This window comes from Polypterus senegalus, chromosome 2, assembly GCF_016835505.1.
Source record: "Polypterus senegalus isolate Bchr_013 chromosome 2, ASM1683550v1, whole genome shotgun sequence".
Taxonomy (NCBI): Eukaryota; Metazoa; Chordata; class Cladistia; order Polypteriformes; family Polypteridae; genus Polypterus; species Polypterus senegalus.
Window position 1 is genome coordinate 288,214,166 of NC_053155.1, and position 27,657 is coordinate 288,241,822.

General features: G+C 37.4%; 1 protein-coding gene across 1 annotated transcript in view; it reads left to right on the plus strand.

Annotated features, from left to right (window-relative positions):
* wdr95 (WD40 repeat domain 95) overlaps positions 1–27,657 on the plus strand; it is a 120,821-nt gene that overhangs the window by 3,337 nt on the left and 89,827 nt on the right. The window contains exon 2 of the mRNA XM_039745733.1: positions 17,389–17,653. Within this exon, the coding sequence (XP_039601667.1) occupies positions 17,389–17,653 (265 nt within the window). The remainder of the gene's footprint in view (positions 1–17,388; positions 17,654–27,657) is intronic.

Genomic DNA, 27,657 nt, shown 5'->3' on the forward strand with positions numbered 1-27,657 from the left:
TTAAAGTTTGTCCTGTTTCACTACTACGTGGGCAAAGCCACGGGGGACAGCTAGTACTCTATATATATGCACACACACCTTCATACAGTACATGAAAGATCACACAGATAAGCGAGGAAGAAAGGCTAAAATACTGGTTTGTGAGGGCTTTGGTCCTTAGAAAGAAACTGTTTACGTTTCTATTGTTTAACCTAAAGCATTTACCAGAGGAAAGATTTGGAGCAAGTGATGTCCTTGGGTAGATGAGTCTGTGACAATCATTTTGACATGGTTTGTGACACTAGTTGCTTTAAGTTCTGCAACAGATGGAAGAGCATAGTCAATTATTTTCTCAGCAGACCTCACGGCACACTATAATTTACTTTTGGTGTGGACTGTTCCTAAACCAAACCAGACAACAATGGATAATGTGATCACTCTTTCTAATATGGTATCTGACACGCATAGTTACAGCTTCATAGCACTTATGTTCAAGCTGTGAACTATTTACCAATCAAAACATAGTACCTCATGAATTATCAGGTGCTATGCTAAAAGGATAATCAAAAACTCATGAAAGTTTTTTTTTTAAATAAATACAGTACAATACTCTTAACCAAAGAAAGATGGAGAGGTGAAGGTCTTCAAGTCAAAAATCATCTGTCAACACTTCTCTATCATAATTTATAACTAGATTAAGATAAAAGCCTGTCAAGTTTGGTCATGAGAAATTAATGCAGTCTAGGTGGTCTATATGTTAAAACTATAATTGAGCTAGATTCTGTTTTAAAATATGATCATCTCAAAGCATATGAAATCTCCTAAATTTTTAGAAGCAAGATACAGTTTTTCACATCATTTCAAGGCCACTTTCTTTACCAATATTTCTTGATTTATGATTGAACATAAAACCATTCAGTGCTGCCTCAATTAAAGGCAGATTTAATAAGCCAGAATTTAGTAATCAGATATCTGTCTGTGTTATATCAGTTTGGATTTTATGTGGCAGGTACTAGAGAATAACAGATGAAATAAAACACGGTCCTTAGGTTAACATTACGTGGCTGCTTCCTGGATGGTGCTGTAATATGTCATTCAGGGAAGTCTGTTACCATGTTTTGGGATAAAGTACAGTCCAGCTAGGATTTGAATCCAGTTGGAATGAAGATCATCTTTCTTTTAAAAAAAATCACGCTTTCCCAAAATTCATCACAGTTATTCACAAAGGCTTTGTTTTTATTTGCACAACAGGTAATTTACAAGTAGTCAAGGGAAGCAGATCACATGCTCTGTATATAATCTTAAGATTCCTGCCCCATTTGACCACTGTAAAACTGGTTCTTAATTGTACTGTTTAATTTTATTGTGTTTAATGATTCCTTTGACTATTAGAAAGCTTCAAAAAGTACAACAGTTGCAGCATTAATCATAAGTAGATCTTAACTTATCAACTACGTGGCTTTGTCATAAACTTGTATGTTGAGGCTGGGTTGTATTTGTATTGTAATTCTATTATACCCCTTCTTTAGCATTTGTCTTTATTGTTACTCCATAATCTGGCCCTCTGAAACTTTTGTCTTACTGTCAGCTGTGTGTTACTGTTTCTCTGAATTGGATTATGTGCACCCAAGAATGTATTATATTCTTGAAGGGTGTGTCAGTAAACACCTACAACGCTTCAGTAGTTAGCTTCTTATTTTGTTCAGCAGATTTAAAGCTTAGGTGCTCATAGATGATCCTTTGCTATTCACAAATCCAGTCATCAGGCAAACCAAATATCGATGCCCTCTTCTGAATTTTTCAATCAGGACTTCATTGTGAAAAAATATTAACAGTGTGTGTATTTAACTGCTTGAATGATCAATAACTAAACAACATCTGAAGTTTTTCAGTAAATCGTACCCATGAGAAGCAGTCAAATCAGTAATAATACTGAAACTGACAAAAAACCCAACTGAATGCAACAGTGTAGGGCAAATTATACCCTAAATCACTGTAAGTGCACAAGTGTTAATCTTGGCCCTCAGACCAAACATTGACTAAGAATATTTTTTTTCCCTGAACACATTTTGGTTAGAGAAATATACGCAGGGGGTTTCTTGGAGGAAGTTGATATAACTCAATAATAATGACTACTAAGCTGTCTTAAATTTGTTTTTTGTCCCTATTTGGTTGAGGAGGCAGTTGACCATCTTTTCCTTTCTTTTCACATCTATTGCCAAACCCTGGTGTATCTATATCCATACATCAATGGTACCACCTTGGAGATTATATTGCTTCTTTTCTGAAGGTCCACAATGCATCTTAAGTGTGTAGTGTTTTCTAAGTCCCAAGTTCTAGCCCCCAAGAAAAAATTGTGAACTCCTGCTCCATGGTGTTGGCCTTGTCAAGGCCTTTGCAGGGGATGCACTGCTCCAGGCCTGAAGCCTGACAATATAACCTGCCGGTACATTACTTTGTGACACAATGTAATTCATGAATCATATAAGGTTTCTCTGTTTGTCTGTCTCCCCTCGTCTGTCTGTATCTCTCTCTCTCTCTCTCTCCCTTTTGAAAGCCAACCTGTAAGCCAAACTTTTTGTTACAAACACAAAGCATGTCATTAGCATGTTCTTTATTTTTGCATGTGCTTTCCCTCTAGGCATCCTAATTTCCTCCCACAATCCACATACATACTGTTGGGTTGATTAAATTCCCTATATCACACTGAATATAATAATTGTTTTTCTATGTTTGTATATGCTCTAACATGTAGTAGTGTCCCATTCAGGGCTAGTTCTTGCCTTCTTTTTCCTGCTGTCAAAATAGACTACAGCCTATCACAACCCTGAATTAAGAGGGTTACTGTCTTTGTGAATATGCAGTATCTGCATTAGCTTTTTGGGTACTCATTTTTCCTCCTACATCCCCAAAATAGTAATGTTTGGTAAAATGGCAATTCTAAATTGTGTGTTAGTGTGACTGTGCTATGCAGTGACCTGAACTGTGGCTTATGCTTTTTGGCCAGACTCTGGTCTCAGTGACCCTGAAAAGTACTGGTTCAAGAAAAGATAGAACACAGATAAAGATGAATAACTGAACAGTATGGAAACAAATAACTGAACCCATTGTTTACATATCTAGTAAAGCAGAAAAAAGATCATATACAATACACAGTTGCACTAGGATTTTAATGTTTATAATTCGGAAGGTGTTTTTACAGTAAAACTAAATGCCATACCAAAACCTAATTAGCTGTGGGCATTCATCTTTGCGTCTCTACATTTGACAGTTTGTTGCATAAGCCATAAGTGTTATCACTGCAAGAACTATACATGTTTCTGAAACAATGGACCCTGGACCAGTTTCGAGTTGACAGTTACCCAAACCATGTTTTAAGGATCTGGAAGAAAAAAGCAATATACCTGGTAGAAGATCAGTACAGATATATGGAGAATATGCATATTACACATATGCAGTGCCAGGGCTAGGATTTGAATGCAGTCCCCTGGAGCTGTGAGGCAGTAAATCCACAGTGGTGCAAATAGCATCTCTAATAAAACTGAAATATATGGAGTACAGTATGTCCCCAGTCATGAAAAGCACTAAGCCTGTGATTTGTTTGTGTTTGATCGGGTAATAGTCTTAGAGCAGCTTTGTCATCAGTTTCTTGGGGAAACTGAAAAACCTTCCCGTTTTGGCTGATTTTTGCACCTGGCATTGCTGTTAATACTGCAGCTATGGATTAGTTCTTTTTTTACCATATGCTGTTTAATTTTAAAAAGACTAAGCTGATAATTCCGATTGCATCCTAACAATTTTCGAATATGGAATAATGTATTTGTTTTTAAACATTATGTTGTATTTTGAGTTAAAGTTAATTTTTCACAATTATGGTATAGATGAATTTTCTCTGGAGGAAATTTCCGAGTTTTCCATGTATTGAAGAGAAATGGAGAGGGGCAGAAACCTTAGTTATTCCTTACTAGGGAATTGAAGACTTTTTTGGGATCGTTTAGGGAAACGGGTACCGAGGCTGAGAGAGAGTGCCTATGGTATATATTCAATTATGATATTCTCTTTTTTATAGTTTAAGTCAACAGTTTTACTTGTTCGACTGAAAATAATAAGCGTTCCTTTAGCAAAGCTGAGTTTTTGTTTCTAACTTGAGGGCCCCAAGTTTGTTGCCAGCCTTTCCATGAGAGAAATGGAAAAGGGTTATACACTCACTGATTTTTTTCACTGCTGACAATCTTGCTAATAAAGTCACTGTAGGCTTTCATTTCTGGATTATTTGGAGTTATAAGTGAGCTAAAGTGGACAGGTAGATCTGCACATTGCTCATCAAGACATGGAAAACATGAACATATTCATATGGTATTTAACTTAATGTGTGAGAATAATCATTAATGACATTACAGTGTGTATCTGTAAAGGAGTACAAAAAAGTTACCAGTCAATAAATTAATGATGATGAAACATTCATAAATATTTTAATATGTAATCATTTTATACTTTGGTAACTAGCACCATTCAAGTAATCTATAAAAATAATCTTCTCTAATGTCTTAGGAAATTAGATACAAATATTTTAAAAACACAACAGAATAGTAGCAGTTCACTGATCATAATGTACACTTTAAATTCCAATGTGACCCCTTTCTACTAATGTAGCCATATAGAATATGCTTTGGACCCTGCACTGAACTGACAGGATTTCAAGCAGTGACTGTCTATGTACCTCAGTTGTTCTTCATATATAACTATTTAAGGGATTGGCCAATGTAAATGAAAATGTATGGGGTTTTAGGGATGTTTCCTATGTTAATTGCATAGAAAAATTAAAGCATACAATGCCAGAGGTCAAGTGTGGCTAATTCTTCTTTGATTGGTTATGTGTTAAGACTTATTGGAAGTTTGATTTTGAAAATTATGTTTTGCTTCACTGGAATTTTAAATTGAATGGATAATTGAGCTATCAATCAGTGTTTATTTTATATAGCGCTTTTCATAGAATACACCATCATAAGGCACCTTGCAGAAACAAAATAAACAGTGTATCTAAGTGGTTTAAACTACAGTTACAATTATAGGCTAAAGTGTACATCTGTTAGGGGAATAGAACAGTACCGTTTTCCCTTGAGGAAACTAAAGGGTCAAGCTTGAATGTTTTTTACAAGTACCAGTTGTTTCTTTCACAAAGATATACAGGCTATTGTTTTACATAGTGTTCCATTGCAACCTAATAGCTATGGAGCTATTTCTTCTGTCAATGAGTCCTTTTATTCTACCACTGTTATGTGTATGTGTTTTCTTCTGGTAATAAGAGACGATCATTAATTCTTAGCAGTTGAAGAGAAGTGATTTTGAACACTGAAAAAAAACTTCTAGATTTACCAATATGTTATAATGACACCATTGGTTTACAATTGTCATACGGCATTGTTTATTTTCTTACCTATTAATGGTACTCCCTCCCTTTATTTCCTTTTAAATTTTTAAAGGCAGTAAAGAGCAAGCAAATAAAAACATTAAATGCACATATTACAAGATACATTTAAACTGAACATTACTGTAGTAATGTTTTCCTTTAAAAAAGTAATCTAAACATTCTTTTTATTCCTCCTACAGCCCTGTGCCTGACCATCAACTGCCCTTTCTCCATTCCACCATATCTATGCAGGTGGTCATACATAAACTTGAATAGATAAAAAAAAAACAAAATACTGTATGCAGAAATAAAGATATCTAGAAAATATTGACATGGACAGAGATACATAAATATTGTCTGTACATGTGCTGTTGCAGCAGTATATTAACATTAAAAATGTTCAGTTTTTCAATAATGTTAACACTAGAACTCTAGTGATATGTGCATTTTGATTTTGCAGTTTAAGTAAGACCAGCTCCACAAGCACACATCCTTTATTGTACAGGGAAGTAGGATTTAATTTTTGAGAGTCTTTTAGCAATACCTCATTGAACATGGATCCATATTCAGCAGCTACAACAACAACAACCACAACAACATTTTTTTATATAGCAAATTTTCATACAAAAGAAATGTAGTTCAAAGTGCTTATTGTAGCTGAAAGACTACAATAATTTTTTGCTTCTTCAGATTTGTCAGCATTCTTCATGCTTAATGTATGGGTAAAAAAGTAGGTGCAACATAGTTGCTTGTGTACTTCTATTTCTAAGTCTATCCTAGACAGCTAGTGCACTGAAATTTAGTGATGCCTCCACAAACCAAAAGTTTGAACCTAGAGATAGAAATGTTTTTGAGATCAAACACTAAAAATGTTAATTGATTTAGGTTTTGTTGTCAGTATTATAGCCAGAGCTTCTTCAATGAAGTGATTCCTTTGTAGGTAACTTAACTCTGTTTAGCATGTACAGTACTGTAACAGGATAGAAGCAGAAGGAATAGATATAAGGTGACATGTCTACTGTTGCTAATGTATCATCTTTGTAAATTAGCTTACTGATTGCAATGACACTCATTCTTGCATTACAACATCAATAAAAAATAAGAATACAAGTTCATTTATTTGAAGATTTTTCCATACAGAAGGCATATATTTAAAATCTTATAAAACAGAATTTTTAAAAATATTTCCTCTTTTACTTGCTTCTATTGTGCTTTGTAATTCTTGACATTTTTTTCCCTTGCAGGCTTTTGTAAAATAATGTTGAACTCTTGCTTGCCTACCAGACACAGAATTAGCACCACCATTTATGACAAAGTGATGAAACACAATAGGGAAATAGAGTAAAGATAATTTAGTTGTTTTGGTTTCTTTCATTTTATATGGTTATAAGGCAAATGTATTTTTATTCAAGAAGTAGTACTGAATTTGATTCTTCTGGCTGGACCCAAAAGGGACACGACAGTGCATTGATGGGGCACTGATGTCTCAAAACTCAAGAGACCTGCATTTGAATTCTGGAGCAGTCACCCAGAGATTCAAGTTTGTAAGCTGTCCCTGGGTCTACATGGGTGTTTCTTAAGGTACTTCAGTTTTTCTTTCCATATACCAAAGAAATAAATGTTAGGTTGATTAGCAACTTTAAAGTGGCCTTATGTTTGCAGGTATACAAGTGTGACCTACAATGGTCAAGTCAAGTGAAGTTGGGGAGCATGCACTGGTACAATGTGTTGCTGCACCCACTACACGTCGAAACGGCTCGGGATCCCGGTTAGCAACCCCCAGGCAGACATGCGGTCCAGTCCTGCCCTCAGGAAATGACCCTCTATCTACCGCAGCCAGGTGTTACGTGGGTGACCCCTTGGCCTGGTCAAGCCACTTGGGTCCCCAACAATGAGGATCTTATGAGCCGGATCACCCTCTGGGAAACGTGCCACATGGCCGTAGTGCCGTAACTGACGCTCCCTCACAATGCAGGTAATGTGCCTCATTTGGGACTCCATGAGCAACCACTCATTCGACACAAAGTCAAACCAACGGTACCCAAGGATTTTCTGGAGAGACACAGTACCAAAAGAGTTCAGTCTTCATCTCAGGTAACTGGATGGTGTCCATGTCTCAACAATATACAGCAACCATATAGTAAGACAGGAAGCACCAGAATTCTAAAGACTTGGACCTTCGTCCTTTTGCATAGATATTGGAAGCTCCACACACTCCTTTCCAGCGACCTCATGACTCCCCCCATGTTCTCCCAATCCGTCTACTGACTTCACAGGAAGAGTCACCAGAGACATGAATGTCATTGCCAAGGTAAGTAAACCTCTCAAAAAGGTCAACACTCTCTGCGAAAACAGACACACTGCTGATGGCTGTGCCCAAGAGGTCATTAAAAGTCTGGATCTTGGTTTTTGTCCAGGACACTCGCAAGCCCAGACTCTCAGACTCCACACTCAGTCTCTCGAGCGCCCCGATCAGAGCCTCCATTGGCTCCGCGAAGATCACAGCATTGTCAGCAAAGTCAAGATCCATTAATCTTTCTTCACCAGCAGATGCCCCACAGCCGCTGGACCCCACGACCTTTCCCAACACCCAGTCCATACAAGCATTGAACAGAGTAGGAGTAAGAACACACCCCTAATGAACCCCAAAATCAACTGGGAAAAACGCAGAGGTCCTGCCTCCACTCTGCACAGCACTCACAGTACCAGTGTACAGGCCAGCCATGATATCCAGCAACCTCGAAGGGATCCCGCGAACCCTCAAGATGTTCCACAGGACAGCTCGGTCAGCTGAGTCGAACACTTAGCGAAAATCGACAAAGGCTGCAAAGAACCTCTGCCGATATACGCGTTTGCGCTCTATGAGAACCCTCTGTGCCAGGATGCGGTCAATGGTAGACTTCCTATGGGTAAAACCAGACTGTTCCGGTCGCTGATAGGTGACCAAGTGATCACGGATCCTATTGAGGACAACCCTAGCAAGGACCTTACCTGGCACCGAGAGCAGTGTTATCCCCCTGTAGTTGCTGCAATCCAGGCGATCACCCTTCCCTTTCCAGATAGGGATGACAAGTCCCATTTTCCAGTCAAATGGGATGATGCCAGTCTCCCAAATGGAAGCAAAGATTGTTTGCAATGCCAGGAGGACAGCCTTACCACCAGCCTGGAGAAGTTCACCCCAGATACCACAGATCCCTGCAGCCTTTCCTCCCCTCAGCTGGTTCACCACCTGTGCAATCTCAGTAGGATTGGGTGGGTCACAGCTAATTGGAGGATCAGCCTCAAGAACCGTGGACCCAGAGATATTCAACATCCTAGCCGCAGGATGGACTACAGATGATAGTGTAGTCCTACAATGGACTGGCTCCTAAGTAGGCTATGGATCCCTAGGAATCTACAATTAAAGTATCTGTTCACACAGTCCAATAGAATGGATGTGGCTACTTCATTGGCCATTATGTAGTTCAATATAATGCTGTATTGTATTTAAAAAGTTTTTTCTCACCACAGATTGTTATTCTTTAATTACAATCTTAAAAATATTTACTTTCTCCACAAATGCCATATTTAACTGACAGGTTTGTTTCCATTTACTATGCTAGCATCTGGCCAAATAAATTGTTTTCCATTAATTTAACTGAATTTCAATTGTGGTTTATTTATTTTATTTCATAGTTAGAAGAAGTAAGACTGCAAATATTTTAAATGGAAATGTAAGACCTGCATATGTCTGTCAATCAGACGAACTTGGCAAAACTAGAAATCATCAAGGAAGCCAATACATCAATACCAGAAATCCTAAATAAGAATGTTCACTTTTATTTTTTTGTTTTGATAGGGTCTGTCTTTTTTATGTAATATGAATTCTGATATGTCATCAATTGGCATTGTAGCGAGTCCCAAGAAACAAAAAACTATACGAAAATGGTGGCATCATCTGCCAACAATCAAAAACACCAAAACAATAAATTAAATTAGTTTTAAAGGAAATCAAACAAGCAAACATTAACTGGGAAGGAAAAAAAAAAAGCCAATTTAATCTTGATGTCACGTTTACCATATTTTTTGTTAACTGCAACATCTGTTAGTGAGACCATAGGAACATTTTAACAAAATAAATTTTAACTCCTATATTAATGTTTATTTAACTAGATAGATGTGTCTATGAACCTTGTAATATATTTACAGTACTGTTACAGTAGTGTATTTTAGTCACTGTCAAGTAGAGTGTGGTCGTCTCTTTACCCGGTGGCTTCAGGTTGTTTGAGCAACCTGTTCAGTGAAGACAGTTGACCTTCCATAGTTGTCTGCTTTCCTCCTTTTATATTTTCTTTGGACAGTTGTAACCAAAAGGGCCAGTTCTTTCACCTCCTCTTGAAATATTCTGGACTGGGATGATTCCAATGCACATCTTGTTTCTATGAGTTCTTGGTTCTCATCCTACACCCCCATTAGTGGCTCCCCCTATACTCCCAGCATGTTCCATACAGAGAAATCTGTGATGGTATAAAAATGTTTGCATGTTTAGATACTTTGCTGTTATTTATTATTTTTGTAAATTGTTTTAGCACTCCAAGCCTGCGTGCACACAGTAAAGATCTCTATATGATAATTGCCTAAATTAAATTGAATTGATGGTGCAATGGTTAATGCTGCTGCTGCATAGTTTCAGAAGACTGGGCTCAAATTCTGGATACAGTCATTCTTTCTACATAAGTTTGCACCTTATCCTTATGTCAGTGAGTGTTTATCCCTGAGTACTTTAGTTTTTTCCCCAAATTTCAAAAACATGTGTTCTACTTTAATCGGTGATAATAAAATAACCAAGTGTGCAAGAGTGTGCCCTGCAATGAAGTAATACCCTTTTCGTTCCTGCCATAAATACAATTTTGATAATTATTAAATGAATGAATAAATAGAAACTTCATGATGTAAACATATTTAACAAGAGAAATAGTTAAGTCTAGATGTCTTCTTGTAATGAATTTTATAAAGATTGCACAAGTACTTAAAACTATCAATTTGCTCTTCAGCCATTAATTTTATCCATATACCTCTTACTGCATTTTCCTATTAGATCTGGAAAGAACTCTGGTAGGTTTAGCAGAGAAAAGGTTGCAAAGTGAGCCATCATCAAACACAATCCTAGAAAGAAATACATGACAGAACTTAATTACAAAAATGATTGATGCACAGTTTAACATCAAGCAATTGGGGCTCTACTGTATTTGCCTGACTAACAAAATAACATTGAGTGAAGTTTTGAAGGTCCCTTGAGTACTATTGTCTGCAGCCTTACTTGATAATTTATTCCATGTTTCTATATTTCTCTGACTAAAGAAAACTTTTCAAGTATTTCAGCAAAATCTTCTCTTAACCAGTTTTGATTGGTCTCCCCCATGTTCTTGTTGGAAAGCTAATTTTAATGTAACAGCTTGTATACACTGGACTAATTCCCATCTGTTTAAATTCAAATTTATGTTGAAGGTCAACTTCTTTATTCTTTTTTCATAGCTTATATCTGGCAGTTCTGGAATCAGTTTAGTTGCTCTTCCCTGGATTTCCCTTAGCTTTGTTCCTATAAGTCTGTTCTGAAATGTATATGTGCTCACCCTGCAAATGGTCTGGCTCCCTGTCCAAGGATTGCTCCAGACTTGTGCCATAAACCTGCTGGATTAGGCTCCAACTCTCCTGCGACCCTGCTCAGGATTATGCCCAGGTATAAATTTTGCTCATGTCTGTCTATAATAATTCAGATTATACTGGCCAACATACAGACCTTGTTGGAGACCTTTTCTTTAATCTATATATTAAATCTGATTTTAACAGACCTGATAATGGCACTAACAATGTTATGTTATATTTTGAATGAAATGTGCACATTACTTAAATAAAAAAATCTTTATTTAACAGTTAAATTACCAGCAGATGAGCTGCCAACAAACCTTCAAGTAAAGGTCAGCACAGACACTTACATGTTTTATATCAGTAAAGTTAATTCAGTAAACAATTAAAATTCTATCCTCAGTATCACTACATTAAATTATTTCAATTAAAGGACAGAATATTGGCTTAGTAGCCATCAATTTAACTAAATATAAATATTCTATAAACATTAAGTAATTGTTCTTTTTTATAGACCCATTCATTAAAATATAAAGAAATGTTTATTGATAGAGTATTATATTTTTTAAGATAACATAAAGAACAAATAAATGAGGTGCATCCGAATTTTTTGAGAAAAATGGGCACTGCAATATCCATCCATCCATCCATTATCCAACCCACTATATCCTAACTACAAGGTCACAGGGGTCTCCTGGAGTTAATCCCAGCCAACACAGGGCACAAGGCAGGAAACAAACCCCGGGCAGGGTGCCAGCCCAACACAGGGCACTGCAATATCTTCATATTAAATACAATATTTTTACATATATGTTGTGTTTTAGTTCAGAATCTTTGTGAGTCTGTGCCAATGCAAAAATTTCCATAAAATATTTTTACACTTTGAAACAATGAATTGAATAGCAACTAAAACACTGCTTAACAATGAACTGACATTGGCTGCTATAATACAACTTACAATTTAAATATATATGTTATGCATTTATCTTTTAAAAGCATTTGTATTCTTATACTGTATATGCAACTATTTTCATTGTTAAAATATGCAATTAATTTTATGTATTTTTATTGAAGTTTTTTTACAATGTACTAATAAGTCGTTTCTAATAACTGGGACCTCATGTATGTTGCTGTGCATGAAATTCACACTAAAACATGGCATATGGACAAAACTGGAAATGTGAGTATGTACAAAATATCCAAATGCATAAAATTGTATGTACACCAAGTTCCAAGCATTTCCCCTTTATAAATCCCTTTGAACGTGAAATTTAATGCATGTGCACAAGCCTACAGGCATACACTGACTCCTCTCAGAATCGTGCATATTTGAATATGAAAATCAATACAAATAGCCCCTCTGTTCAGTGTTTTGTGCAAAAGGCAATGGCAAAAGCACATGGAAAAAAGAATTTCAGAGAATGCGAAGTGTAGGCAAGGAAAAATGTTCTATTTGTTGGCATAAGCAGCGGTATAAGCAACAAAAGGAAGTTATGGAGTGATACAGTGTGGCGGAGACACAAAAGTTCAAGTTCAGAAAGTCGCACAGTGCCCAAAATAAAAAAGAAGTGGTCAGATATCAAAGTGGCCATGAAGAGGCAAGTCACAGCCTTGTTTATTTATTTATTATTTTTTTATATTATATTTATTTATATATATTTATTATATTTATATTATTAATATATTATTATATTTATTATTGTTTATTTAGTCTGTTTATTCTGTTTGAGATAGTATTACAAAAGCTGACTCCTGTGCCAAAGACACAATGATGGTGCTGCTGTGCCCAGCACATATTCATGCTTTGGCTGCACACACAACTCTGCCACGGAAATCCTGGGCAACCATCTGGCTGTGTGTGCTGATGGACACTGTTATGGAGTCACAAAATGCAGTAGTGGATGCTGTAAGAGTTGCGGCTAATGAACTAAGGAATATAAGGGCTGTTCTAAGTGATGCAAGCTATGCTTGCACAATGCAACACACTTGCTGTGGACTATTTACATAAGCAAATAGGAAGGCACCTTTATAGTGTAGCATTGGCATCAAGCGCCACAACAGATAGATTCTCTGCTCTTTACAAGGCGCTTTGAGATGACTTGCTATGCTTAAAATGACTACTTGCCTTTTGCCACACTAATTGAAAAGAGCAGGGACATTCTTAGGCATATGTGAACTATGCATCCGCGTAGGACCCCGATCGTGAGGGGGGCCCCTGGCCCGGCCCCGACATATAATTTTTTTTTTTTTGTCGGGCTGACAAAATGGCACTGCAGCCGTCTGTGCCAGTCACTCACGTCGTGTGTCACGGTACCCTCCTCATCCTAAATTTTATTGTTCTTTTCCGGACTTTTTTTAGGACACCTTCCTGAGTTAGGGGGGCTCTGTCCCCCTGGACCCCCCATTCCCATTCGGGGACTCGGGGACTGCACATCCAGGGCCTGCACATTTCTGAACCATGTAGGGCTCCAACACTGCTAAGAACGGCCCTGAAAAGAGCACCTGCGACTGTTTGGAGTTGCTGTTTTTATACACTCCCCTGCTATAGATGATGTAATATCAGCTCATTCTTTTGGTGATTCATCCCTGGCTGATGTAACTTGTCCAGTGCCATTGCAATAGCAATGTGTGTGCAGTTCACTACTCCGGTTACATTTGGAAAATTGGACTTTACCGTGAATTGCTTTTTCTTGTTTGACAGTTCAACCCTAGTGTAAGGAAATCTTATCTATGTGGATTACAAGTGGATAGTACCATCCTATATAGCTGGCATGGTGTGACTCAGTGAGGTTTGTGAAATACCCAATCGCACAGCAAGTTCACATTAAAAAGGTCCTGTGGCTAAAAACTCAAGGGTGGACAGAACTTGCAAAGGAGCAGGTAGAGCACAATTCCTTAAAGCCTACGTTTGTAAAGCTAGCGCCAGTTCAGCACACAACTACAAGAGGATAGCTCTTGGAAATTGAAATCGACTTAGAAGCCAGTCGTCATCATCTATAAATATGCGCTCGCTTCTAATTTTTGAATTTCTGATGTCTTCTAACAATGCTAAATCAGCTGTGGTAGTTGGAATAGCTTGGCCATTCCTGGCACCATTATATTGTTACAGAATTACTACATTCAAGTGAATTAAATTTGGAAACGATATGCAATTAATTTTGGTGTATTTGATAAATTCAACTTCATTGCTGCGAATCTGAAAAAATGGATGACCACACAGAAATAGTGGCACTACGTTAATGCTGGGTACCGCCAGTTTGCAAAACTGAACAGAAACTTGCATACACATAGTTTGAGGCTGCCATGAAAATGTTCAGGTCTTTATGGCAAGTTTATTTTTATACACTTTGAAGTGAGTATGGAAACGGGCATACGCAACATTTTTGTGCATACGCACTGTTTATACATGAGGCCCCTGATAATTCTAAAAACAAATTTAGCTTATGAATATGTGGTGCTTGTTTCCTACGAAACTTAAACTCTATCATACGCTCTGTACAAACCTCATGTATTTAACCTGTCGACTACTTTGGCAAAAAATATATTTTGCAGTGCAGAGCACTTGATAGTTAGAATTGTAGAACTTGGTAAATATTGGTAAGCTATAGAGGAATGTAAGTAGTTTTTGACTATTAAGTGTACCGAATTACCTTGTTTTTAATGATGGTAATTATACTACATCTCATCTTTTTCTATCACCACCACAACTAACAGATGCAACATTTGTTTGTGTTCCTCTAAATCTATAAACAAATATGATAATATCAATATATATACAGTAATCCCTCCTCGATCGCGGGGGTTGCGTTCCAGAACCCCCCGCGATAGATAAAAATCCGCGAAGTAGAAACCATATGTTTGTATAGTTATTTTTATATATTTTAAGCCCTTATAAACTCTCCCACACTGTTAACATTATTAGAGCCCTCTAGACATGAAATAACACCCTTTAGTCAAAAGTTTAAACTGTGCTCCATGACAAGACAGAGATGACAGTTCTTTCTCACAATTAAAAGAATGCAAACGGATCATCTTCTCTTTAGGAGCAGAGAATTTCAGAGAGAGAGAGAGAGAGCGCGCGCTCGCAAAGAAAAGCAAACAATCAAAAAATCAATACGTGTGCATTTAAGTTTGCCGCGGCATTTTTTAGAGGAGCGTCAGTATCTTCTAAGTAAACAGCCTCTGTGCAAACAGCCCCTCTGCTCACATCTCCTATGTCAGCCGCAGAGAACGTCAGAGAGAGAGAGAGAGAGCAAGATTAAAGCAAACCATCAAAAAATCAATAAGTGTGCTTTTGGAAGCACCATGATAAAGCGGCATTTCTTAGAGGTGCGTCCGCATCCACTAGGCAAACAGCTTCTGTGCAAACAGCACCTCTGCTCACAGCCCCTCCGTCAGGCGCAGAGAATGTCAGAGAGGGTGAGAGAGTGGCAGAGACAAGCAAACAATCAAGCACCACGCGGGAAGCATATCTTATAGCATTGAGGAGTTTTAGTTAATATGTAATACATGTTCTGATTGGGTAGCTTCTAAGCCATCCACCAATAGCGTCCCTTGTATGAAATCAACAGGGCAAACAAACTGAGGAAGCGTGCAGCATAAATTAAAAGACCCATTGTCCGCAGAAATCCGCGAACCAGCGAAAAATCTGTGATATATATTTAGATGTGCATACATTTAAAATCCACGATAGAGTGAAGCCACGAAAGTCGAAGCGCGATATAGCGAGGGATTACTGTATTACTTGTAGCATATAACATTTAAGGTGGGGTTTAACAATTGTTGGCCAAAAATCTGATCATTGTACAGTGATATACTGAGATGCACCCACTTTTACAGCCAGAGAGATTTACATGGCTATTGCATTATTTACTTAAACACTTCATGCTCCAGGTGAGTAAATGAGGGAATGGATGAGTGGAAACCTGAGCTTTTATTGCTATGAGAGATTTGAATAACTGCTGTTGAATCTATTTAAGTAGCAGAGCATCAACAAGCCTTTTGAAGGATTAAAGTTCCATAGTAACCAGTAGTACATTTTTTACTTTTTCAAAAAAATATTGATTCAGTTTGAAAAGTACATACAAATACATTATACTGGTATCTAGCAAAATCATCACATTGATAATGAATAGATCTTTGGCCATACTGTCCCCTCCTAGTGTCAGTAAACTGTGCTTCTTTTATCTTCCAGTTATTTTATCCCACTAAATTGTATGCTGAACATCTGCCTAGCAAAAAGTGTTTGTAAGAGTGGGTTGGGCAGCTATACAGAGAAGACAGGAATAGCCAGGGAACAACAAATACTGCATAAACAGAAGATCAGTAGTTGTACAGATAGACTGAAGCACAGCTGTCCTGGGCTTTGCAGGATGGACAAAAGCTGAACACCGCCATGTTGGATATATAACTTGATAAAAACAAAGCAGCAGCTTCAAATTACAGGTGGAAGATATTCATTATCACAGTGACTGGACCAAAAACACAATTTTCATGGGCAAGTTGGCCAGCTGACTCAAAAGATATGGGCTGTGTGATATGAATATCTTCTCAAAATCTGGACAATCAGTTGTCTTAAAATACAGACAACTACAGGGAAAAAACGTGACAGGGAAAGCTGCCTATCTAATTGACAGTCAGCTTAGTTTAACAGGACTGGATGCATGTTGTTCCGAGTGATCTGACTAGTTGCACAGACACAAAAACATAACATGAAATGTAAAACCACTGAATTAGATTATGCCTGGGTCTTTTACTCAGTCCAGAGCCCTGGGTTCATAACACAGACAACAAAACAGATGCTTCACTTTAAAACACAAAAGGAAAAAAACATTTGCCCCATGCCAGAGCAAAAGTATTCTTTCTTGTTTATTATTTTTTTACCTAAAGTAAACCAAATTACCTACCACTTAGATTTATAAAAATGACATGTAAGGCAATTATACATCTTTCTGTGGCAGCACACATCCCCTGCACCTATAGATAGTATCAAAACATAACAATCAATCGAGGAAATGTTGTGAAAGCACATCTAACAAGTAGCAAACGTTGACTTGGTAATTTTTCCAGCTCATCTCAAAACTTAATGTCCTTATGTTTTAAATTGTCATGTAAAAAAAGTTTCGAAGCAGCATAATAATTTTCTAAACAGGTAATTAAAATTGTTCTTCATGTTGTATATAGGCATTGGTTAAGAAGACCACTCTAGACTTTAAGAATGTTGAAGGGCTGCTTATATTAAGATTGTCCTGAATATGTGAACAATGGCACCTACAACAAATGAACCATATTTACAGTATGATTGTAACATCTATGCTTTATCACACTCTGCCAAGAATTTTGCAAAACTTTTACCTGGTTCTTTTTTTTCTTAGTGTTTTAGAAGACATACGACCAGCTACAGTAAAAGCTACTTCAAATGTCCGCCGTGCCCAAACATCAAAAGCTACCTCCAGAACTAGTGCACCTCTGTGGCAGTTCCCAGAATTCAAAAAAACAGACCAGCCACCAGAATGGCTGGAGAGAGAGCTCTTGAAGCAGCAGCATAGACGGCACTCCATAAGCCTTGATGAGGATCTCTCTGAAGCTGAAAATGTCCATCGCTCAGTTGATCCTGCAAGGAGTTTACAAAAATTAAAGGTACTGTATGGTGGGATGTCAAAGTTCATATAGCTGTTCTTTTCTTTATATCCACCTACTTCATTCATCAAGGTCAAGTGTCAATTACTAATGCTTAGTCTTTATCACATACATTTAAATAAACTCGAGATTTCAAGCAGTAGTCTTTACTAATGACTGATCTTCATAGAAGTGTTCATCCTCTTCAAAACATGTTTCACTCATAGGTGCAGACAAGAATCAATGGAGAACGGTCTTTTTCACTCTAGTAAACTGGACACACACCCAGTTATTGTCAGAAATGTAGCAACCCCTGATATAGCGGCCACTGTTCATGACTTTTTTTGCAAAGATCTATATTTATTTGGTAGAAATAGCAATGACAATTCATTGAATCTCAGTCACATTATGATTGATTTTCTCAAACTAAATATTTTCATTGGTTTTAAAATAATAATCTTGCTATAATATAACTAGTTCTTTTACCAAATAATTATATTTTTTCTAACAAAGCATGTCCCTAGGTTAATGTAAAATAAGTGTATTATATTGGAATCTTATGATTGAATAAAGTTAAGCCATAAACTAGTAATTTTCAAATGTCAGAACACTTACCAAGGAGATGCGTAGGGGTTCTAACACCATTATTAAAAATAGTGTTAAAATTGATTCAGTATTGGAGCAAGCCAAAGCATGTATTTGAAAAAGGCTTGTGCCTAGTTACATATTTATGGTTTTTATCTGATTCTGCATACCGTTTAGACAGTTATGAATATATATTTGCTTAAAAGTTGTATTTAGGTACACAGTGAGCTATCCAGCGATATCTGATTGTCATGTTCTTGCAATGCTACATTTCATTTTTTTGGTTGAGACACAGCTATTGCTTTCATAACCATTGTAAAAGGCGCTATATAGCGCCCAACCCGGCACAGACCACGCAGAGGCACGTGTACAAAAACACACAGGCTTTATTTTTTCTTCAGCCGTGTGACACGTCTTCCCCATGCCACACAGCCCAAACACAGTCCCAAAGCACAAAACAAAACAAACCACAATTCTCCACCTCGCTCCACCACTCCTCCCAGACAAGCTTCGTCTCCTTCCTCCCAACTCTGGCTCACCGAGTGGTGGTGGCTGGGCCCTTTTATAGCCCACCCGGAAGCGTTCCAGGTGATTAACCACCTGGTCCTAATTGCACTTCCGGGTGGGGCTGAAAGCTCGTCCAGCCGGGCTGTGGGAAGCAGGCAGCTCCCCCTAGCGGCCACGCCGGGCCCCAACCAAGCTGTGGAGGATTCCATCTCCCATGGAGCCCTGCGGGCGGCTGGGGAGTCACCGTCAGCCAGGGAGGCTGCCACCAAGCGTCCCAGGGGAGGTATTGGACTGCCCATGGCAGCTCCCCCGGAACATAAGTAGCAGGGGTGTCCCTGCCGGGCATGGGACCCGGCTGTCCTTCACACCATATACATAACCTGTGTGGCAGTACGGAGTATAAAGCATACACTTCTTATTGTTTGCTGTTGCATACTGTACTTCAGCTGTGTATTGCTGTATTACTGTAGTTTCAAATCCTTGTACCAGATATTGCAAATTAGTGGGAAATTTCTCCATTTACACCTATAACATGTGAAAACAGCAAAAGACCACAGAAGCAAAATCCACAGTGGTTAATCTTGGAGTATTGCCAAGTGGTGAAATTCTTTTTGTTGTTCTGTTGTTTCACTTCAGGCTAGGGAAAAGTGGTTAATAATATCAAACTAGGCATCAGTAACCCTGAGCAGTACAATTGCTTTCCATCCTTTTAAAGGACCTACTGTAAACAGATTTCTAATGTGGGTTACAGCAAGACTTTCAGGTAGAATATTTTGTTCTTCTACTGCAAAGTTGATGAGATGATAAAGGAGGGAATAGTCCTAGCTGACAGAGCACAGAGTCTTGGTCCTTTTCCTATAATTGCCACTCTTAGTGAACTATCCTTTAATGAGATGTCTTCCCTGGGTCTGCAGTTTCACAAATTAGTAGTAGTGATTTTTTTTTCTTTTTTATGAAATTCAGATAATAATGAATTACACTTCTTTTGTGCACAGTAGTCTATGTTTTTTTACAGTTTTTGCTACATTTTAGTTTACTCTTTCGTTATGTTCTGAGTTCTAAATTGTTGTTAATTATTATTAACTGTTAATTTGTGAATTTTGCTTCCTTGTTTCCTTTGCTGCAAAAGCCAGAATTTTGACTGTGAGTAAATCTTGTTGGCACATCATTAGCTCCATCCTTTCTTCATTTTATAGAAGTTAAAAGATAGACACAGTAATGCAAATTTAGGAAATCTATACATTTTAGCTACTTTTCAGATTTTATTACAGCCTCTAACACATATTTATTCCATCACAATTCCAGCATCTTTCCAAGTTCCTTGCCAGTATAGGTTAATCTAGTTTCTTCCAGCTCAGCTGCTCCAATAACTATGTGATTACTAGCTTTCTTTTTAATGTATTGTCAAAGGATTATTCCTACCGCTAATTGAACTAATGATAATTTTAAAATTTTGTAACTTTAGATTTTTAAAGCTGTGTTCATTTATGTCTTGTGATAAACTGGTTAGGTTGAGGATTAGCATCTCCAAATTTGAAGACATTGTTCTACCCTGGAAAAGATTGTCATTTTCCCTGCAGGTAAGTGGGAGGCAGCTGCCCCAAGAGGAAAAATTCAAATATCTTAGGGTGTTGTTCACGAGTGAAGGTAGTGATTAATGAGTGCCATCATGTACTCTGTACATGTAATGAGCTGTCCTTGTCATCAGTTTTATGTAAAACAGGATCAAAGTTCATAAAAGAAGCTGTTGATTTACTGGTCAGTCAACAACCACTTCCTCACGCTTGATAATGAGCTCTTCGTGGTAATCAAAAGAATGAGAAATGGTTCCTGCCCAAGGTTGGTGGGCTTGCATTCTGTGACTTGGTGAGTAGTGCAGGAATATGGGAGGACCTCAGAGTAGAACAGTTGCTTTTCCTGATCAAAAGGAGCCAGTTGAGGTAGTTTTGGCATGTAGTTAGAATGTCCACTGGGAATTTCCCAAGGTTAGCGTACAAGTCAAAGAGAAAACTAATAAACAGAGCTAGGACATGAAGGAGGTTTTCTTTAGTCTTGATTGCCCTAGAAGCATTTTGTTGTTTTCCAGGAGGGTCTTGAAAAGGTTGCTGGTGATAACAAGGCTACTGCAAACCTAATCAGGAAAAGCAGAAGGAAAATAATGTAGATGATGGATTTTTATTGAACAAACAAACAAAAATGTTAGTATTTCAGGGTTCTGAATTGCACCTCATTGTCCACTGTGTGACGGTTCAGAAAAAAGAATCATATATACATACACACATTCCCTAATCAATTAATCAAATCCAGACCACAGCCACCAATAAACAAGCAAGTAAATCACTATAATAATCACAATTCTTTCTCCTCCACCCCTCCCAGAAAGCTTTGTCCACCTCCACCCGACTCTGGCTCACTTGCTGGGGTTTCAGCAGTCCTTTATATATGGTCCGACCCGGAAGTGCTTCTGCTCTTCTGTCCATGTGACTTGTTAGCACTTCCAGGTTAGATAGAGAAGTCAAGTTTTCTTCAGCCTGGAAGTACTTCTGGATTTCCGTCCTCGTGACTCACTAGTACTTCCGGGCTATGAGGGCAGTATGATTCTCCAGGTCCTACCGCAGCACCCCCTGGCAGCACCCATCAGGGCTGAAATACCAAACTCCAAGTCCCAGGATGCCCTTGTCATCTACCATTCTGGGGGAGGCAGTGTTTTAAAAAAGCTGCCTTCCCCCATCCTTCCATATCAGGGTCATCCTGGCCGGATTGAGCTGCCAGCCTTCTCTTACACTGGGTAACAATGGATGTCTATGTGGAGGGTGAACATTTTACCTGTGTCTGTGTAAGTTTCACTTTTCCTTACACATCCCCAAAGATATATGCGTTAAGTTAATGCATGATTCTGTACTGCTGTGGCCTGATTGGGCCCTGCAATAGACTGATGGCGCTCCCAGTGCTGTTGGAAGACCTCTAGCCTTGGATTTATGGATGTATGTTTGTGTGAAGTTCATTGGGATCATAATGAAATTTCCCTTGTGCTTGTTTTACTTCCTAGCAAAACTCAAAGCATGTATTTTGTGACAATATTTATGTATCAGAAGAAATGCTTGCATACTTCTGTAATGAGGTAAGAGAGGTGAAAAGGTCATAGAAGGAATGCAGGAATGCTGCTTAGAAATGTCTGCACAGAACATTGTCTGGAAAATAGACACTTATTAGAAGATACAGAAAGAAAATATCCATCCATCCATTTTCCAACCTGCTGAATCTGAACACAGGGTCACGGGGGTCTGGTGGAGCCAATCCCGGGGCACAAGGCAGGAACGAATCCCGGACAGGGTGCCAACCCTCCGCAGGACACACACAAACACCAAGCCCACACTAGAGCCAATTTAGAATCGCCAATCCACCATGTCTTCGGACTGTGGGAAGAAACCCACGCAGACACGGGGAAAACATGCAAACTCCATGCAGGGAGGATCTGGGAAGCGAACCTGGGTCTCCTAACTGCAAGGCAGCAGCACTACCACTGCGCCACATAGAAAATAATATGTCAGGAATTTATATACACAGCTGATGCTTTCATTGCCATTTTTTGGCTGATTTTTAATATCTATTTATAAAAAAAATTACAATTTGATTTAATTTAGTTTTTTCCTCACACCTCCTGCAGTTAAACATAAGCCATTATAAAGCCATGGTACTTGTCAGAGTATAACAAAGACAACAAAGTTTTTTTCTCAACAAAAGAAAATTAAAATGTTTCTGATACTAAAGAAAGCCAACATATGCCCTTACCACAAATGGAAAGTACCGTATATACTTGCGTATAAGTCGGGTCTTGAAACCCGAAAAATAGATCATAAAATCAGACCCCAACTTATGCGCCCATTCAAAAAATACAACGTTTAATATATATATATATATATATATATATATATATATATATATATATATATATATATATATATTATATATATATATATATATATATATATTTTAAATCTTCTTGCTTCCTCCAATCTTGTACCAGTTTCTCAGACACATCAAATTTTGTTGCAGCAGCGTAGTTACCAATTTCTTTCACCACTTCAATGACTTTTAACTTAAAACCAACTCCATATTTTCTTCTGGTTGAATGCTCCATTGTAGATAAGGGATACTCTTACGATAAAGGTGTATGAGGGTGTGAGATACAAAATACACAAAACACTGCAAACGTTGCTTCGGTATAGTTTGGGAATTACTGTGTGGTCACGTAGGCACAATACATAGAAAAAAAGGCAGTGTGCCCCATGTTTACTCTTTCAGGTGGGTGTTAGCATATTATAATCTCTTGGACCAATAGCGTGAGTTTTACAGTACAGTAAAGTCAAGTCCCGACTTGCAGTATACTTAGTTAAAACACAGACATTGATAGTTAGCATATGTTTGTGTCTAAAGGACACCTATTTATTTCCTCCAGATGCTTTAAACTACCATTTACCATACCATCACTCCTGCTGTCTACTGTAAGACTCAAGAAGCCAGAATGACAAACTATAGGATGCCTGAGACCTTCTCTCTTGATCACATTTAAATCCTTTGTCTCGCTTTCTGTCTCTTACTTCTTCTGGCTCTGTGTTCACTTGTCTTTTTATTACACAACACGATCTGTGACTCCTTCATTACTCCAAGTCTCTGATACTTTTCTAGTAAGTGACAAGAAGGAGACGTTAAAAGAAATTACACCTAAGCTTTATAAAACACTTAACATATTGTCATTTAAAGGAAAATGCAGGTTTGAAAACGGATTATTGGTTTACTTTGTACATGGAGTGAGATGTCTTTGTCAATATAAATTGTCTATTTCATTTCAGTTTATTGTTTTCTTTTTTTGTAACACTTTAGATGCTGCAAAATGTATCTTTTGCTGATATACTATTATGTAACAAGACACAAATAAAGACATTTTCAGTGATAATCACACTTACAAAACATCAGTGAAGTGATTGTTCATCTATGCAGTGTGGCCTACTAAAATAATGTCACTTTGGAATGGTGAAAACTGGCTAAAGTGAGGTATATTTCTCTTGATGTTGCATAATTCAGTATAATACTGTACACATGAATCCTTCATATTCATAAATAATTTTACTAGACTATCACAGACTCTTAATACGCCATACTGAACAGACATACAGTAAATAGCCACTTTACTGATGCTTTATAAGCATAATTAACACCAAATGAAGCCTTTGTTAAGGTCTTGTTACATAAAAGTAAAGGAGTAATAGATACATTTTTGCAGTACCTAAACTAAAGTGTTACCCTCTTTCCCAAAAACGTCTATTACAATTAAATGCCAATTCAATTACCATGTATTTACCATGAATCTTTCTACTGAAATATTCCCCAGAAACAAAGTGTCAGGTTTTAAATCTCTGTAAGTTCCATATACTGTATATGTTTAAAAAGAAAAGGTGAACTTGCAAGAAGTACCTGTACTGAATAAACAGGTTCAGGAATAAATAAAGCAAATAAGTTTAAAGTAAGAGAAGTACAGAATGTTAAAAGGGAAGATAAGAATACTTCAGAGACTGAAAATGCCTACAGTATAGTCCATCCATCCATCTATTATCCAACCCGCTATATCCTAACTACAGGGTCTTCTGGAGCCAATCCCAGCCAACACAGGGCACAAGGCAGGAAACAAACCCCGGGCAGGGCGCACACACACCCACTAGGGACAATATAGAATCGCCAATGCACCTAACCTGCATGTCTTTGGACTGTGGGAGGAAACCGGAGCACCTGGAGGAAACCCATGCAGAAACGGGGAGAATATGCAAACTCCATGCAGGGAGGACCCAGGGTCTTGTAACTGCAAGGCAGCAGCGTTACCAGTGCGCCACCATGCTGTCTACAGTATAGTCAAGTTATTTAAATTAGCAATAAGAAATATTCATTGATCTTTGATCACTGTTATCATTGCTTTATACTTATGTGCGCATTATTTTTTTTATTTTTTGGTAATTTCAAAGCTTGGGGCACATGCTTTTTGTTTATGATTTGTTAACGTGCATTGATAGATAAGATTTCTTATGAATTTAGTTAATCCAATGTAAGACGTTCATAAGCAGGTCAGTGTGAAGTTAAAAATTGTACAAGTATCTAAGAACTTTACACAAATAAAACCATTTTTTGCTTTACAGTTAATGAGGCTTACATGAACATAATAATTCCTGGATAGATTCATGATCGTTTACTCCACCTAGAGGAAGAAATTAACTACTACAAATTAGGTAAATGTTTCAGGAAGAAATAAGATGGTTTCTGAAACAAATTTCAGAACTACAGCAGTATACTGTATGAAAACAATGACAATAATTTTTTAGTTACTTGTCCTCCATTCATATCAATTCTTATATTAAAATTTTATATTGACAGAAATACTGTATATGTTAATGTTTGGGATCAGATGGTGTTTATTTAATTTCGTTTACTAGATACTGTACTTCATTGTTGCTAGGTAATAATTAAACTAATTTTACACTGTGCATTTAATTCCATATTCCACTGCTTTTTGCTGTTCAGGATTGGGCACAAGGAAAGAGCTAACCCTGGAGAGAACAATGTCCATTGCATGGTGCACTCAAACACAATGCAACATTTGCTCACACCAAGCTAATTTAGAGTTGTCACTTAAGACGAATTAAGGAAGTTTCAAATCCCCAGGAAAATGAGCCGATCAGAACACATGGTTACATAGATAGACCCTCAATCAATTCATCAACCTTTATTTTAACAAATGCTATCACAGTACACACATCTAAAGCAAGAAGTAATATAAAAAACACAGAATATTGCTTTAGATTACACAATAACTTAAATACAAATAAAGTAACAAATAACCATAAGGCACTGCACATAGTTCACAATTGCTCTGGCAACAAATCAGAATAAAATCAGTGTGAATGTGAGTAGAAACTCTTTAACTGTAACTTTAACTGTAATTTTTGGAACATCAGCTCAACAGGGTAGGGACAAAAGAATGAGTTTAAAGTGAGTTTTCTACAATTATTGGAGGTCTAAATATTCATACAGTTTATTGAGTGCAGTATTACTACACATCTTTAGTTGAAGAAATGTAAAAACTTGTGTGCAGTGAATGGTAACCGTCTGAGAGAATAAATACACTACACATTGGCTGAATGGCTCCTTGCTTGTAGAGAGGGATTGTTTTTTGTGAGTTAATTATTAATGACAATAGCTTAACCTAGTGAGACTCTAGTGTGACGTCTAATTCATCAACAGAAATCTAAAGGAAAGTTTCTTTCTAGAAGACCTGCTTAAACATGAAGGTATTGTAGAAATTATTTTATTTAATTGCCATTTTAAGTTTGATTTAATAAGAATGCTGTATCATTGAGTCAGGCAACAGCATGTACTGTTCAAGTTAATAGTCTTTGCTCAACAGGCCAAAAACAGAACCACGGCTAAAAATTTGTAAATGTTTTTAGTTCCATTAATTGTATATTTCATGATGATGATATCAAGATGATAACAACGAAAAATTAATGTAAATCAACATCTAAATTCATCTATTAAAAACGGTCATGTGTTAAAAAGTATCATGTATTAATTTAATGTCAGTAGTAATAATGTTGTGGGCTACATGGTGGTGTGGTGGTTGGTGCTGCATCCCCAAGGACCTAAATCTGATACCTAACCAAATCACTGCCAAGGTGGAAATGTTATATTCTCTATTTGTTTGTGTGGGCTTTCTGTGAGTACTGACCCAAAAAACCTTGTGACCCAGAATTAGATCATATAAGTGTAAGACTTTATGCTATGTTATGTAACCCCAAAAATGTAAAAAGAAAACAAAAAACAATAAAATTAATTGAAGCCTTTATTACAATTCAAGAAAATTCAAAGAACATCTAAGGAGACTGAAATGTCTCTGTCACCACAACTGCCACCCTGGCACCAAGCACTTGTCAGCCCTGGATGGGGTATTAGTCATTTTGATCATTTTATTTTGTAGAAGAATCCTCTGCAAGGTTAATTTAGGGAGGAGCCATTTATTAGAAAACACCAGTGGTTCAATGAAAGGAATAAATCACTTATTATTAAATAGGTTATTGTGTGCCTGAGCGTGAGGTACAAGGGCAGATGTCCCAGCTGAATTCATTCTTGCCTTATCTTTGATACTGAAAGGATAATGATTAAAATTTTTCCAATTCCAGTTGCAGGAACCAGAATCTATCCAAACGACATCGGGTAGAAGAACAGAAGCAGCTGTACCACTCCATTTCTCAAAAAAATTGAGCATGTATGATTTTGTGCAAAATCTACAGTGCATGGAGAAAAAAACAGTTCAGACACACAAAATGCATGCAGTCTTCACACAGACAGTAATCAGGGTGGGATTTGAGGCCTGAAGTTGTGAGGCCTTGCTGTCCATTTGGATTAGTATTTTTATTTTAAATTACATTTTGGCTGGTGGTTTCAGTTTTTATCTGGATCTCTACAGGTTGTAATCTTAACCCTGGTAAAGGATCATAAATGCATGCACCTTTCAGTCATCAATATCTCATAGCATTGACCCCAGATGCATTTTGTAATTTAGTACATTTAGGTTTCCGGCTCTAAATGGCATTTCACTAGGACACCATGTAATGGAGGGCAGTGCTATGTTGCTTCTGTTTTACCTGGTCTGATACTAAATTGCATTGACTGAATAGCAAAGTCCTTTATCTGATTCACAGTTAAGGAATGACCCTGTTACAAAAGCAATGACATCACCACACACGAAGGAAGACTGGAAGTAGTTCTCAGGGATAAAAAGAAAATCTTGTTTTTCAAGGCTCACTTTTGTAATTCACAGGAGACATTTGAAAGCAAGAGGTCAGTAATTGAAATTTGAGAATGGAACTAAACTATCATATGAACCA